This window comes from Vipera ursinii, assembly GCF_947247035.1.
Source record: "Vipera ursinii genome assembly, chromosome: 1".
In the NCBI taxonomy this organism is placed as follows: Eukaryota; Metazoa; Chordata; class Lepidosauria; order Squamata; family Viperidae; genus Vipera; species Vipera ursinii.
Genome location: NC_139512.1, coordinates 149,878,026 through 149,894,370, shown reverse-complemented (window position 1 = coordinate 149,894,370; position 16,345 = coordinate 149,878,026). Strand labels below are relative to the sequence as shown.

Genomic DNA, 16,345 nt, shown 5'->3' with positions numbered 1-16,345 from the left:
AAAGATGTGCTCCAACAGCTTTGGGATGACATGCATGGCGACTAAATTTTTAACTTGGAACGTTAATGGACTAAATTCACCACAGAAGAGGAAGAAAGTTTTTCAATATTTAAAACAATTCAAGATAGATGTTATATGTTTGCAAGAAATGCATATTAGGGTTATGGACCAAAAGTATTTATCGAACTCAAGGTTGGGCACGCAATTTGTTGCTTCTGCAATGAATAAGAAAAATGGAGTGGTTGTTTATGTTAAAAGTGCTTTAACAGCGGACTTAATTGAAGCAGATAAGCATGGAAGATGCGTTATGGTAGAGTTGCTGTAAGAAGGTAAAAAGACGCTTTTAGTTGGATTATATGCTCCTAATCAACAACAAGCTGATTTTTTTAGTTTACTTCACACAAAGCTTACTCAGTTGGATTATAAATCGTTTATTTTTATGGGGGACTGGAATGGTGTTTTGGATGTACAGATGGACAAGGCTGGTTCTTTTAAGCGCGTTCCAAGTCATGCTAGACTGCCTAAATCCTTTTTTGAAATGAAGGATGATTTGAAACTGCGAGATATTTGGCGTGATATACATTTGCATGAAAAGGATTATACTTTTTTTTCTGACAGACATCAATCTTTTTCCAGGATCGATTTTATTTTGTTGACTAATGATTTTTTTTCTAGGATTAAGAAGGTGAAGATATGTGCAAGAACTATTTCTGATCACAGCCCAGTTTGGCTAGAGATTAATAAGGAGAATAGAGATAGGCGCTCGTGGCGCGTAAATGAGAATTTGTTTAGAAATCAGAGAAATGTGGAAGAATGTAAACAGCGGATGAAGGATTTTTTTGAAATTAATATGAATAAGGATACTTCTATGGACATGGTTTGGGATGGCCTATATGAGAGGGGTGTTGATATATATGAATAACAAACACAGACGTACTTTGGAAGCCAGGAGGAAAGAATTGGAGAATGAAATTAAGGAAAAAGAAAAGGCTTTGATTTTGAATCCAGCGGATGTGAAGACTAAGGAGGTTATTAAGCTATTAAGAGGACAATTTGATAAATTAATGGCTGACCAAGTGGCAACTAATTTGCGGTTTGCCAGGCACAACACCTTTTGCAATGCTAATAAGCCAGGTAGATGGCTAGCTTACAGACTGAGGAAAAAGCAAAGGGCTTCTAATATAGATAAAATTGAGTATAAGGGAAGGGTTGTGTTTCAACAGGATCTTATTAAGGAAGCTTTTGTGGATTTTTATTTTAAATTATATGCTAAGGAGAAGATTAATGAAAAAGACATTGATGTATATTTGGAGAATGCTAGCATCCCGGTTCTTACGCAAGCACAAAAAGAGGGGATTAATCAATTGATAACAGAAGAAGAAATTCTTATAGCAATTAAGGAATTGAAGGTGGACAAAGCGCCAGGTACGGATGGTTTGACTGCGGCTTATTACAAAAATCTACAATTAGAGATGATAAAACCGTTAAAGGAACTGTTCCAGACAATTCAGAGGGGGGGAAAGGTGCCTCCGTCTTGGAGAACTGCTTTTATTTCTTTGATTTCGAAGGAAGACCAAGATGCTACTCAAGTTAAAAATTATAGACCGATATCACTTTTAAATACAGACTACAAGATATTTGCTAAGGTGTTGGCTAATAGACTGATGAGGGTTCTACAACAGGTGATTCATGGGGACCAAACGGGGTTTATTAGTGGTAGGCAAATGAAAAATAATGTGAGGCATATAGTTGATGTGTTAGAGTTTTTGGAAAGGAACAACCAGATCCCTGCGGCGCTAATTTTTTTAGATGCTGAAAAAGCTTTTGATCAATTGAATTGGCAATTTTTGATGAAAGTTTTAGATAAAATGAATTTTGGGGATAATTTTTTGCAACCAATTAGGGCATTATATCAAAAACAAACTGCCCGAATAATAGTTAATAATAGCCTGACAGAAGCATGTAATATTGAGAAGGGCACAAGGCAAGGGTGTCCGTTATCGCCCTTGTTATTTGTATTAACATTGGAGATATTGTTGGTTAAAATACGGAATTCGGAAAAAATTAAGGGTATACAAATTAGAGATCAGGATTATAGATTGAGAGCGTTCGCAGACGATCTGGTTGTTACAGTGACCCAGCCGGAGAACTCTGTTGTGGACCTGATGGAGATAATAATACAATATGGGAAGGTTTCTGGATTTAAAGTTAATACACAAAAAACTAAAATCCATAGTTATATAAAAATAACTATGAAAAATTATGGGGGAAAATTCAAAAAGAAATGGAGAGCTGGGAAAAATTGCAATTGTCTTTGTTGGGGCGAATCGCAGCAGTGAAATTGAATGTCCTGCCTAAATTCTTATTTTTATTTCAGATGATACCGGTTCTTAAGAAAGATTCTAATTTGGAGGAATGGCAGCGAGGTATCAATAAATTTGTTTGGGCAGGGAAAAGGCCGCGAGTTAAACTTAAGATTATGCAGGATACTCGTGAAAGAGGTGGTCTTAAAATGCCTAATTTTAAATTATATTATGAAGCTGCTGCGTTAGCAGGAATAAGTGATTGGATCAATTTGACACAAGAGAGATTATTAAATCTTGAGGGCCACGATTTGTTGTTTGGCTGGCATGCATATTTGTTGTATGATAAGAAGGAAGATAATGTGTTTAGAGTGCATATTTTAAGACAGGCATTGTTGAGAGTTTGGAAGAAGTACAGACATAAGCTAGATTGTAAGATACCATTGTGGGCAATCCCAAAATATGCAATAGAAAATATAAATGTTGGTTTTAAACATGATGTGACTACGTACAAGGAGATTTTAAGCTTGGAAAGAAATGTCTGGTGTTTGAAACCATATAGCCTCTTGCGAGATGAGAAGATTGTTCAAACTTGGTTTCAATATACTCAGCTACGGGCCAGGTGGAAAGAAGATCAGAAAAATGGTTTTACAATGACTGATGAAAATCTGATAAAGCAAATCAGAAATCAGGGTCCAGCACATATTAAACGGATATATCTTGCTTTGATAGAAATTGACTCAGAAACAGAACTTGTTAAAGATTGTATGATTAAATGGGCCCAAAACATCCAAGAAGTTATTACAATGGACACGTGGGAAAGGATTTGGGTGAGGAACGTAAAATTCACACAAGCTCAAAATTTAAGAGAGAATTTTTATAAAATGTTTTACAGATGGCATTTAGATCCTAAAAAGCTTGCAAGTATGTATCCGAACTATCAGCCTAAATGCTGGAGGTGTGGTGAAGAAGATGCAACATATTTTCATATATGGTGGACTTGTAAAAAGGTTAAGGCTTTTTGGATAAAAATTTGGTGGAATATGCAGAAGATTTTTAAGCAAAGGATAAAGTTTTGTCCGCAACTTTTTTTGTTGGGAATAATTACAGATGCTACGGTTGTGGACACTAAGCTGATGTTGAATTTAATTACGGCAGCAAGACTCTTAGTAGGTCAATATTGGAAGAAGGAGGAACTGCCGACTATAGAAGAATGGACTTTAAAGGTTTCTGACCTGGCAGAGATGGCAAAGATCTCGGCTTATTTGAAAGATCACTCGCAAGAACGTTATGTTATGGAGTGGAGAAAATGGATTGTGTATATCCAGAACAAATATGGGACTAAGAAGTTTCATGTAGCATTTGAATAAGTCTTCCTTTCTTTTCTCCTTTTTTTTCTCTTTTTTATATATCTTATATTAATAGTGTTTGTAGTTATCCTATATGAGCTAGAGAGAGAGAGATTTTAGAGTTTATGGTTGTTAGCATATGGATGTTTATGATTGTTTTTTTTTTTGGTTTTTTATACCTTGTACTTAGCTCTGGGAAGTCGGGGGGGGGAGGGGAGGGGGGAGGGGTAGGGAGGGAGGGATAGGGGAGGGGTAGGGGGGATTGTTAAAGATAAAATGTATGATAAAACTTTTCAATAAAAAAAAGAGGGAGGACTTCTGTAGACCATCTGGACAAATAATAACTTTTAGATAAAGTTTCATACTTGTTTTAGTTCTAGAGAATGTCAGTATACAAAGTATTTCTTTGATATGGTAAATTAACTTTTTCACTGTTGCACTGACATTCATGATTGAGGATGCTGCTGATTTTTCTCTTTGAAAGAAAAATCATATGGTTGCTATTAACTAAAGCTCTGAGCTTGACATATTAAGGTTTTAGTAATACACAATCTGCTAAAATCATGTCCATCAGTGTGCCTGGTATAATACTTAACAGCTCAAGTAATCACTGTTAATTTAAATAATATATGTGACAATTGACAATAATTATATCACCACAGATATTTCTCACCACATTTTCTGTCAATATCACTTGACCAACGTTGCCTTATTAGTTCAAATCCCTTACTAAATGTTGTGTCTGCTACAGTAAAGTCTCTAACCAATGTAGCAAAGTGCCCCCCCTACTGAACACTCCAAATCTTAAGAGTTGCTTTGGGACATGAGGTGGACAGCATATAAATTTAATAAACAAGTATAAAAACAGTTTTATTATGTTCCAGCTGCAAACATTTTGTGCTGTTTTGTGACACAACCATGTGTTTTGAGCTGACACCCATGTATGGGGAAATTCTTCTCAAACCAATTGCTGCTTTTCAAATTTCCCTCAAAGTCATTTTGGGAAAGGTTTGGATTGTTGAGAAAGGGTGAACTGCATTTCACTAATAAAAGAGGCAGAATGGGTCTTCCCAAGGAGTCCATGGGCTATGTCAGAGGTGGCGAACCTAAGGCACGCATGCCAGAGGTGGCACTCAGAGCCCTCTCCATGGCCACACATGCCGTTGCCCCATCCACGCCTTCCCCCACAGCCCCCTCCTCACCAGCAGCCCCCTGGAGGAGAGTCGCCCCTGGGCGTCGCCTGCACAGAGCAATACAGCCAAGGACATGGCAGCTGGGCAGCGGGGACACTCTGCTCTCACGCCCCATCTCACGCAGATGTGGGGCACAGGCAGAGGGTGTGGCCACCATGGTGCTGCTGGGCCGCCTGGGCGACCTGCGGCAGGCAGTGGAGGTGGTGGGTGGCCCTGCAGGCAGGGTGGGGTGGGGCGGTGGTGGTTTTCAGCCCCGGTTTCTAAAAGGTTTGCCATTGCTGGGCTATGTAATTTCTGGTTCATAAAATGAGAAGAATATTACTGTATATCAAATTGCACAAGGTTCCTTCTACTTTAACGTCAACAAACAACTGGCTGAAAGTTAATTTTGATTTCAAACACCAACCATCAGGTTTAGATACCCCTTAATTCAGGCATGTCAAACTGCGGGCCTGCAGGCCGGATGCGTCAAGCTGAAACAGCGCCCACCCCATTGCTGACAATGGGGAAAAAGTCACGTAATGCCGGGAGTTTGACATGCCTGCCTTAATTAATTGCCTATGATGAGAGTCATTCCTTCCTTCATAATATGTGGTTGTTTTCATTTGCTCTTGACTTCAGAGAATTGCCAGGCTTTATTTGTCTTTACAACACTTCTAATGAATTGATGATCCCATATCTTTCTTAAATATTGCAAGCAAAGGGCTTATTGCTCAGCTGGCCATATGCCATGTGATGTTATTACTAATTCAACAACTCCTCTTTTTTTTGGGTCCTTCTAATCTATAAACTGCTAACAGAGAGCAAATGTTTTGTTACTGAGGTCAAATTCCTTAAGCTAGCTGTCTAAACACTACAGCAGTGATGATCAACCCATTCCCCCAAGCCTTATTTTGGAATTATATCATGAAGCTGTCACTTTCCTGACAAAGAAGAAAAGAAGAAATGTTCCTTACAAACCTAACAAAATTGGGTTAAATGGAAGGTCACAGTATTTATACAGCATCATTTGAAATGCCAGTATTTCATACAACAAGCACAGCCTCTAGGCAGCTAAGCCTATCAACATCCACAGATCTTAGTTAATTAAACAGAGCCAATAAATGAAATAATTTGGTTATGATTTACATGCTTTGCGGTTCTGAAGGATATACATGGTGCTGTTCTGAATCTAAAACACAAAGCATCTTAAACGGAAAGGAAAATCTCTGCACAAGCATTATGGCCAAATGCTAGACTACCTCTATAACAATCAGGAAATGTTTGTATGAAATGTTCATCATTTTTATCCTCATTTACTTTTGTTTTATATTAAATGGAACTGTATCTTTTAACTCAACCTCTCTAAAAATCATCCTTGGCATGCTGCATTTAAATCATTCCAAATCTTATTTTAATGTGTTGCTGACCCTGAAAGTTACATCATTGTTTCATCTGAAATTAAATGCTCATTTAAACATTGTTAGTCCAGTTAGCTTTCTGTCTTACTGGTGTCTTTCTGTTTTTTTATTGATGCTGTTTTATGTCTCCACTATAGCTTTTCTTCTGCTGACCATCTTTGGTTTGATTTTTTGTGGGCAAGAGAAGGTCATTCTTAATCATCAATACCAAATAAGAAATTGGTCAGTTGGTTTATAGAAATAGGCTAATAAAAACAGCACATAAAACATAGAACAGCCAATAGCAAACACATGTGAACACACAAAAGCAACACTACAGATTCTAATGCAATGTAACTCAGAAATACTGTATCTTTAAAACTACAAAATAAAAAAGTATGTTTTCATTTTTTCCCTTTTTATTATATTGCTATAACTCTTGATACATAGTATTGTTTCAATACAACAATGTCTATATGATATGATTAGGGATAACATCCTAATTATTTAGATAGCTTAAAGTATTGAAAATGGAGAAAAAGAAAAAAAATCTGGTAATATTAATTACAATTTAGAATGTCAATATTACAGGCCTAAAATTATTTTGCTTTTTTCCCAAAGTTAAATATAACTTTAAATAACTCTCCTAATCAAAATACAAAATCCAGTCTTCAAATGGGACATTGGATCAATATAAAATTCAACTTCAAATAATAGATACTACATGGATAATAAATGGATAATAGAAAACTATATTCAATTTCCAGACAAGGGAATGATTCTTCTTCACGTTTTTTATTTTTAAAAAAACACTAATTTTTTTAAGTAATTAAATATTTTTCTGGAGACATCTTTCTATTTAACTGATTATTTTTGCACAAATATTTTAATTCAAAACACTAAAACATCAGTTGAATAAAAGTATCTGAGAAAGGCATGATTACCTATTTAGTTCATCTTTTACCTATAGTAAAAGGAACATAAACGTTAACTCATGTTGAACGAGCATGTGTGAATTCAGGTTTCCATGTTTATAAAATGCTCCTGGACAGAACTTTACCATAGAATGTTGCCTCAGGTTTAACATTTATATTTAGAATTAACTTTTATACAATTGCCAGTACAAACAAACATACACATGTTTTCTCATCTCAAAGTGAGTGAGAATGTTTCTGCTAACTCAACTGAATGATTCTTTCCAAAACTTAAGCTATAAGTAAGTGTCCCCAATTCTCATTCTCTAGATACCTATAAACATTTATGCCATATAGAGCAATACATATGGCATTAAAGACCCTGAAAGAATTTGAATTACCAGAGAGACAGGGCATCAATCTACCAATATTGGTAGATTAACTTCAGAAGCAGGTCACTATTGCCTGGTTTATAATAAAGGTAAAGGTTCCTCCGCACATGTGTGCTAGTCGTTTCCAACTCTAGGGGCCGGTGCTCATCTCCGTTTCAAAGCCGAAGAGCCAGCGCTTGTCTGAGTACGTCTCCGTGGTCATGTGGCTGGCATGACTAGATGCCAAAGGTGCACAGAGCGCTGCTACCTTCCCACTGTAGTGGTCTCTATTTTTCTACTTGCATTTTTACGTGCTTTCGAACTGCTAGGTTGGCAGAAGCTGGGACGAGTAACAGGCGCTCACTCTTCTACGCGGCACTCGGGATTCGACCCGCCAAACTGAGTCCTCAGGGAAAAGGGCGGCATATAAATTTAATAAAATGAAATAAAATGAAACTGCCAACCTTCTGATCGACAAGCTCAGCGTCCTAACCCACTGAGCCACCGTGTCCCTTTTTGGTTTATAATATCCAGATATTATTACAACTTTTAACATAACAAAAATGTGCTTATTTTTTCTTGTCTAAGTACATGTTGAAAATACAAAACCCATGGGTACTAATTATATATTGTCTAATGAGGAATCCTGGAGAACTTAACAATTTGCATTCTTTGTTAACCCAAAATATTATGCAACTCTGCATTTTTTAAAAAGATCAGTGTGTTTTTTTTTTAGTAACGTATTCTCATTTGTGCTATATAATTACATAACAATATCTTGACTGGCATATGTAAAGCTTGATAGGCTTCCCAGAATGTTAAACTATCATATATCTCCATAATTAATTAAATAAAATTTAAAAAAACATTGAGCTGGGCTTATTCAGAAAAATTCCAGATTAAGTTTTAGCATCATTCAAATATTTCCCTGAAAATTCAGTAAATAAACTTTATTGAGAAAAAATAGCTGAGAAATACTTTACCAATTACCAAACCATAAAATAAGGTACCAAATTTTGTTGGTTAATGAATTAGCATGAATTTTGTTTTTCACATGATCATACAACCATGATCAGGTTAACTACTTCTATATTTGTAGCAGATCTGAATCAATAAATTGTCTACATTAATCAATTTATTGTTATTTTGTATTTTTATGCATTATTCTATGGGGGGATGATTGTTTCCTTTTAGAAATATAATTTATCATTGATTCTCTGAAACGATTTGGTAGCATACAAATTAAATGAGTCAGATTGTCAATGGAATAAAATATGCACCGTTCAGTGGGTCTCAACACTCTGGTCCTGTGTATTGATTTATTACTTTCTTGGTTGAACAGAGCATCCAAAAGGTGCCTCAGTTGTTGAAAATGCACGGAAGCCATCTCTTTAAAATTGCCTAATTCAGGGGTGTCAAACTGCCAGCCCGCAAGTTCGTTGCCTCATGCAGAGGCTGCGCCCACCCCAGTTCAGGCAATGCGGAAAAAAGTCATGATACGTCATGACACGTCACGTGACATGGCAAGTTTGACACCTGTAGCCTAATCTATCTTCTGAACATATAGAAGTAGAAATTAAAGAGACTTCCCATTCCTACCTACTAAGCTCTCCATAAAATAGGCCCAAACATTTTGATTCTATCTTTTCCACTGAAGTCACTCTATCACTAGATAGCCTGCTGTGTCTCTTCAGAAAATCCAGAAATTCTTCTCTCCAGTCTTAATCAATGATTAAGTGGATATGCAGCATGGAAACAAAAATTGCTTATATCAAACAAACTGGTGTCCAACTGTTCTGCTGTTGCCTATTTCACTAGCGGTGGAACTGATATAGAAGTGACCTTGGAGAAGACATGCAGGGACCATTAGCAAAACATGAGCTTAGGCCAGGAAAACAAGAAAGTGTAAGAAATAAGCTTAACATTGCTTGCCTTGACTCTTTAGTACAGGGGTGTCAGACTGCCGGCCCCTGGGCCGGTTGCATCCTACGGAGGCTGTGCCCACCCCAGCTCCGGCACTGCAAAAACAGCCACGATACGTCGTGACACATCACATGACATGGCGAGTCATGTTTTCAAGACTCTATAAAAATATCAATGTAGTATAGTTCTAGCATTTCTTATGGTGTCTGTTTCCTTATCAGGCTTGCCTCAAAGGTTTGAAAACTAGGCATAACTGAGCATAGGCATTAGAAATGAGCTATGTTCCTTCCCTGAACATTTTGCCTGACAAGCTTCCTGATTTAATCTCTGCATGATATTTAAATTTTATTTACAGATAGAGATGCAGAAATAGTACTCTACAGTATACATAACAGTAATTAATATTTACTTCAAATTTATTTTTGAAGGGATGGGAAAGACATGGTGGATATTGCTACAAGGTTGATACCATCCCTCGAAGCTTTGAACATGCGTCGAATGGCTATTACTGTCCTTCACTTGCAACAATAACGAGCAGGTAGCTAAATTTAATCAACAACAGAAACACTCCTGTGGCATTGAAACAGAGGTGAAATAATTATTTTACAGGGTAAGAGTAACTGAAGACAAATACTCAAATTTGCCATTATTTGACTCAAGATGGAATTGGATAGAATTCATGAATCACCTATCACCTGGATTGGATTATTCAGTGACAAGCAACTATTCATCCATGAAAGAATTCTGATATTTCACTTCTTAGAATGCTGATTTTCAAAATCTTCATTATGTAAATTTCTCAATGTTTGCTAACAATCCTAACAAATATATCCTTATTCTCTCCAGTTGCAGCTGTTTTATGCAAGTTGTTTACATGGTTAAATTGTGTATGAACAACTAGTTTTAAGCAATAAGAAAGAATGTTCATTCTTACGTTAGATGTAATTATATGATTTCTCTTGGGGCAGGGAAGCAAACAATTTTCACTTATTTATCAAAGAAAGAATCCATTTGATTAGTCATCTAAATCACGGGTGTCAAACTCAATCACGTCACATGACATAATGTGACGTATTGCGACATTTTTTGCCTTGGCGGAGCTGGGGTAAGCGTGGCCTGCACATGATGCATCCAGCCCATGGGCCACCAGTTTGACACCCCTGATCTAAATTAAAAAGGGGTCTTCTGACTGAATTAATTTTGTATTATATTGAAAATTGAGTTAGTTAGCAATTTGGGGATTATACAGAGCGCGTCTACCAGTAAATGTTTAAGTTAATCTTTTTATAACTTTAATCGTTCATTTTTTGCTGTTGTGATTGTCAGGCATATGAGACTCAATCTGGATCAGAATTGTAGGGCTGGACAAAGCACTAAATACACCTGTGCCCCCAGATCTATGCTCCAATCAGACCTTTTGCATTTATCTAGAGTAGAACTGGGTGCAAAGAAATAATTGCTATCTATATATTTCCGAGTGGAAGAATACAATTTAAACTAACCAAGTTATTTAAAACTTTTGGGGATTACTACTGGATATATACCTCGAGGACCACCTGCTGCCGGCGTCAACTCCCCTCCGCCCTGTGCGTGCCCACAGAGAGGGCCTCCTCAGGGTGCCTCCGGTCAGGGAGTGTCGACTGGTGGCCCCCAGGGGGAGGGCCTTCTCTGTGGGTGCTCCGGCATTATGGAACCAACTGCCGGTTGAGCTCCAGATGGCATCGGACCTTCGATCCTTCCGTCGCGGGTTGAAGACCCACTTATTTGAATTAGCTGGTCTGGCCTGATGGGGGAATATGGGTTTTTAATTGGTTTTTATTATTCTATTATTGTTGTATTGGGCATTGGTTTAATTTTCTTTTAATTTTTGTATAGTTATTTATATATGCCCTGTGAACCGCCCTGAGTCCCCAGGGAGAAGGGCGGTATAGAAATCAAATAAATGAAATGAAATGAAATGAAATATAGAAATAAATAGTCTATTAACGAGTAATAAGTAAGTCCTTTAAGCTTTATGATTCAAAGCAACATATTACAAATAAAGTATCAAAATAAGCAAGGGAAGCCATACTACTGTATAGTAGGCAAATTGCCATTTGAGGTTATATTCCAAAACACATTTAGAAAGTCTGTGCCATGTATTAATTGATGTTCCTTATAGCAGCAGACTGGTTAGGTCTTTTCCTATCTAGTAGCCTTGCTTGGAGTAACTAGAAACATGTTTTATTTCAGCAGGATGGCTCGAGTACTAAATGCCATTTAAAATCATATTTTTGTATGTGGAATATCTTGTGCCTATGGAATTTAGTCTCTTACAGTAGATTGCTGTTCAGAAAGGTTATTCCATTAATTGCTGTTCTTTTCTATTGCTAAAAAAGATGACAAAAGCTACTTATAATACAAGGTATTCAATTACTTTTAATAATATTGAATCCTTTAAGGTTTGAACAAGGCTTCTTGAACAGTATGATTCATCATCAAGGGAACACTGACAGTCCTTATTTTTGGATAGCACTTCAAGATTTAAATAATACAGGGGAATATACTTGGCTCACTGAAGATAGAAAACATCATCTTGCAATCTATACAAACTGGAGAAAGTATCAACCCAGTGAGTTGAACTTTTTATCCATTGGTAATTAAAGTAATAGTCAAATGAGTATTCAAATATTCAAAAAAATACTTTGTTTCAACAGTTAAAAGAAAATGGCATTCTCTTTATACAGTACAACAGATTTAAGTATTTGACAGCCTTGGCTTTGTTTTTTACTTCAAAGGTGAGAAGCAAAATGCCTGTCATTCCTGATTATTATCCCCTTTGTGATAGCTGAGGGGAGTTTTACTCTAGCAATAAGTGGACACTGAGATGTTTTCAGCCCAGCTGTGACTTAAGAAAAATATTAGCTAAGAGAACAAACAATGGTGTTTCTAAGCAAGTTAATCAGAAGGGTGGTAGTTACCTCTTCTTAATTGTATATATGAAGAACTCTTAAAAACATGGATGTACTTGAGCTCCATTTCTGTCTATTGAAAAAAAATGTGTAAAGATCAGAAAGCAGCAGTTAGAGAAGAATATGTAACACCTGAATTGCTCAAAATTGGGTGTGTGTGTGTGTGAGAATGTTGTATCCTGTCACCTTTTTTATTAATCTAACTTACATGCAGAGAAATGTTGGACTAGAAGAAATTGAAATTAAACTCAAGAACTTCAGTAATTTACTGACATCATTTTGATAGATGGAAGCAAGGAACGTTAGGTAAATTGTTGCTGAAGGTAGAAGAAAGAGGTATAAAAACCTGGCTGAAAGGCTTTGCGGGAGCCTGCCCAGGGAGAAGGAAGCTTGGAGAGCTGCTGCCGGTTTGGGGCATGGTGGGTGTGGATCAGGCAGAAGGAAAAAAAAAGGAAAGAAAGGTGGGGGTGGTTGCTGTTGTCAGAGAGAGACCAGGTGAAGTTGGAGAGGGATTTTAGGTTTTAGCTGATCCCTCTCTTTGAAGGAGACGGAAGGAGAGAGTGAGAAAGTGGAATTTTATTGCTTTTTTTCGCGGGGGAGATATTCTGAGCAGAGGAGAGAAAGAGGGAGGGAGGGAGGGGGAGAGAGAGAGAATTGCTGGGTTGCTAAATTCAGATTTTAACAATAAAGAAAAGGGAGGAGGGGTTTTTGACGCTGACTAGACCTGGGACTGCGAGTGATGATAGAAGAGAAGGAGAGGCTGGTCGCTACTGCTTTGCAGACTAGCGGCCACCCAGACTTTGAATACTGTTACTTGTGCAAGTTATAAACATTGTGGGGAGTTGCCCTCACAGGGCGCACTGTTACTGCCAAATGCTGACCACCTTTGTTCGTGTTCCCAGTGCTGCCTGGAGCCAGGGTTTTCCCTGCCCCTTTGTTTCCAAACAGTTGCTGTAAAATAATTGACTATTGCTGCTATGACTGCCGGGGGCTGTTAAACACCACCAGGCAATAACTATCAGGGTTAGGGGCTGGTTATCTTCGTTCATGCAAGCCCCCCCCCCTTTGATGAGAATCTGCCACCTCACTTCGCATGAGCTACCACTGGAAAAGGCACTTTATTTAAAAAGTTTTACAATACATTTTGACTTTAATCCCCCCCTCCCCCACCCCTATCCCTCTCCCCCACTCCCTCCTCCCCCCCCCCCGACTTCCCAGAGCTAAATACAGGGCATAAAATCAAAAAACAAACATAAACACCCCTATATTATCAACAATAAAGTATAAATTCTATCTCTCTCTAGCTCATATAAAATGAATACAAACAATATTAATATTACAAATAAAGTAGAGAAGAAAAAGAGGAAAACAAAAAAAGATCTTTACTCAAAATAAATTTTCTTAATCCCAGTCCTTATTCATATTAATTTCAAAAAAAAAAGGGAAAAGAAAAAAAAAACTTTCACCTGCTATTTGCATTCTCCCACCTTTCTCTAATTTCCAAACAAATTCTCAGTTACGCACCAAAATCGCTTATCTCTGTTAATCTTAATAATCTCCAACCAAACTAAACTATAATCTAAAATAGTTCTTGCGTGTATCACGCCAAATGTCTCACAGTTCCAAATCATCCTTAAGTTCAAATAAAAGTTCAAATAAAAAGAGTATATATAAAAAAAAAATTTTAAGCAATCTCTAAGACAACTTGTTATTAATTAGGTGCTTACATACCCACTCTTAGTTCAACACATACTTTAAGTCCGTAACCCTAATATACTTTTCTAGCAAGCAAATAACATCAATCTTAAATTATATAAAATATTAAAAAAAAAGAAAAAAAAACTTTCTTTCTCCTCTATAATAATTTTACTCCATTGACATTCTAATCTAAAAATTTAACCAGCAATCTTAACGCCCCAAAACTTTTGGAGCACCTCTGTCATGACCCCCAAAACTTCTTTAGACCGCTCTCCTCCTACATCTTCATTGTAAGCACACTTTGAAGATTCCATAACTTTCCGCTGGTCTTGCTCTTGCTCTCGTCTCGCTCTTCTTAGGGCACTTTATTAACGCCTTGAGAGCACAGCTGCTGAGCGCAATAGAGGGGAGTGGGGCTGGAAGGGCCTGGGCTTTGGCGGCCTCTGAGGGAGTAATGCTGCATGGGGGGGGCTCATCCGGGATTCCCTGCCTCCCCCCCCCCGTTCAGCAAGGGAGGGTTGGTCTTGTGTAGGGATATGAGCCAGGTGAACAGAATGGACTCTAACATGGCTATCAGGTGGTGCGAAGAGCAGAATAGTGAAGTAAGGAGAAGCAGAGTAATTGATGTTCCTGCGATGTTTGGTCAGAGAAGTGAATTTTATAGATACTGAGGCTTCTTGTCCCAGATTAGAGGGTATATGTGATAGATACAATGGGGGATCGGGATTTCCCCTCCATTTTTATGTACTGCTGGAATGGAAGAAGAGTATTCCGGAGTACTTCCAGGTTGAGGGTTTGCAACTGACAGAAGATGTCAGAGTAGGGGTGATTCTTCCAACTGTATGAGGTACACCTTCGAGCAAACCATTAGGTCAGAAGAAAGAGAGCCATGCTTCCTTACCTGCAGGGATAGCAGAAGCAGGATTCACACAGGCAGGGGGAAATTTGACTTCCATCCAAAACCTGATGGGGGGTTATTGCATAGGGGCCAGATATAGGAAATTACATACTTTTTCGGGGATGCAACCAATGCCAGAAGGGGAAGAAGAGTATGAAGCTTGGATGGAGCAGGCAATATAAGCAGTTGAGGAATGGGATATACCGGACACCCAGAAAAGGCAATGAGTTAGAGAGAGTTTAAAGGGCCCTGCTTCAGAAGCTATTAGAAATTTAACATTGAGTCGGGGACATTTTACCCTGCGTGACTATCTCTCCTAATTGCATGATGAATTTGGATCTGCTGAGACGGTCTCTAGCTTACTGTTTCGTTTGGAACACCTGTATCAGAAGAGCGGTGAGAAGCTGTCTGAATATATAAGGCACCTGAATAGACTATTATATCAGGTTGTGGAGAGGGGGGTATTAGATCCAACCAAAGTGGAACAAGCCAGGATAGAACAAGTCTCCCGGAGTGCTTTGGCTTTGGACCCTGTCTGGAGTCAAATAAAGGTCGAAGCTAGAGGGAATGTTTGGGGGTATCACAAGCTTATAAGGAGAGTGCGGGCAACTGAGGTAGTGGAGGAGGCTAAGGAGGCAACAGCCGAGTTGCCGGTGGGATGGCTCTTAGGTCCAGGAGTGGGAAAGGCTAGGGAGGATGATGATCAGTTAACAATGATGCAAGCCCAGATACTGGATTTAACTAACATAATGGCTTCCTAGACAGTAATGGGTGGCCCGCCACCGAACAGAGGTCGGGCTGGGCCAACTGATGGAGGAATGGGCCCATCTACCCTGGTTAATAATTCAACGAGACCAGTGGTTTGTTACAGTTATGGGGGTGAGGGGCATTATAGGCGTGCATGTACAAAACCATACAGAAGATCAGGGAACCCAGTGCAGTCAGGAAACCGTCAAGGGCCCCAATGAGGGAGCTAGCTAGGTGCCTGATTATATCAGTCAGCCCCAACAAGAGAGGGTTCCCTTGGAAACCCTCATCGGAAATGGGAGTGACGGGAGTACCCCCTTTAGTGAGGAATCTCTGTCCCCTTGAATTGACAGAACCTGGAGCCATGGAGCCCCAGCGACAGTCTTTGGAGAATCGGGTGCGGATCGTTGAACCAGACACTGGGTTTCCTACTACTGGGGCTTCCCAGCAGCTGGTGGGCCCTTCTCCAATGGTGTCAGTGCAGGTGGAAGGTATTTACACTAAGGCCTTTTTGGATTCAGGTGCGCAAGTCACATTATTATATAGGGATTTTTATGACAAATACTTGATGTATGTGCCTATACAGGAACTGTATTTGAAGATCTGTGGTATTGGGACT

At 38.5% G+C, this 16,345-nt stretch overlaps 1 protein-coding gene across 1 annotated transcript in view; it reads left to right on the top strand.

Moving 5' to 3' along the window:
• Positions 1-16,345, top strand: part of PLA2R1 (phospholipase A2 receptor 1) — a gene marked incomplete at both ends in the record, with an annotated part of 79,257 nt that overhangs the window by 18,610 nt on the left and 44,302 nt on the right. The window contains 2 exon segments of the mRNA XM_083367369.1: positions 9,861-9,970; positions 11,874-12,043. Of these exon segments, the coding sequence (XP_083223495.1) occupies positions 9,861-9,970; positions 11,874-12,043 (280 nt within the window).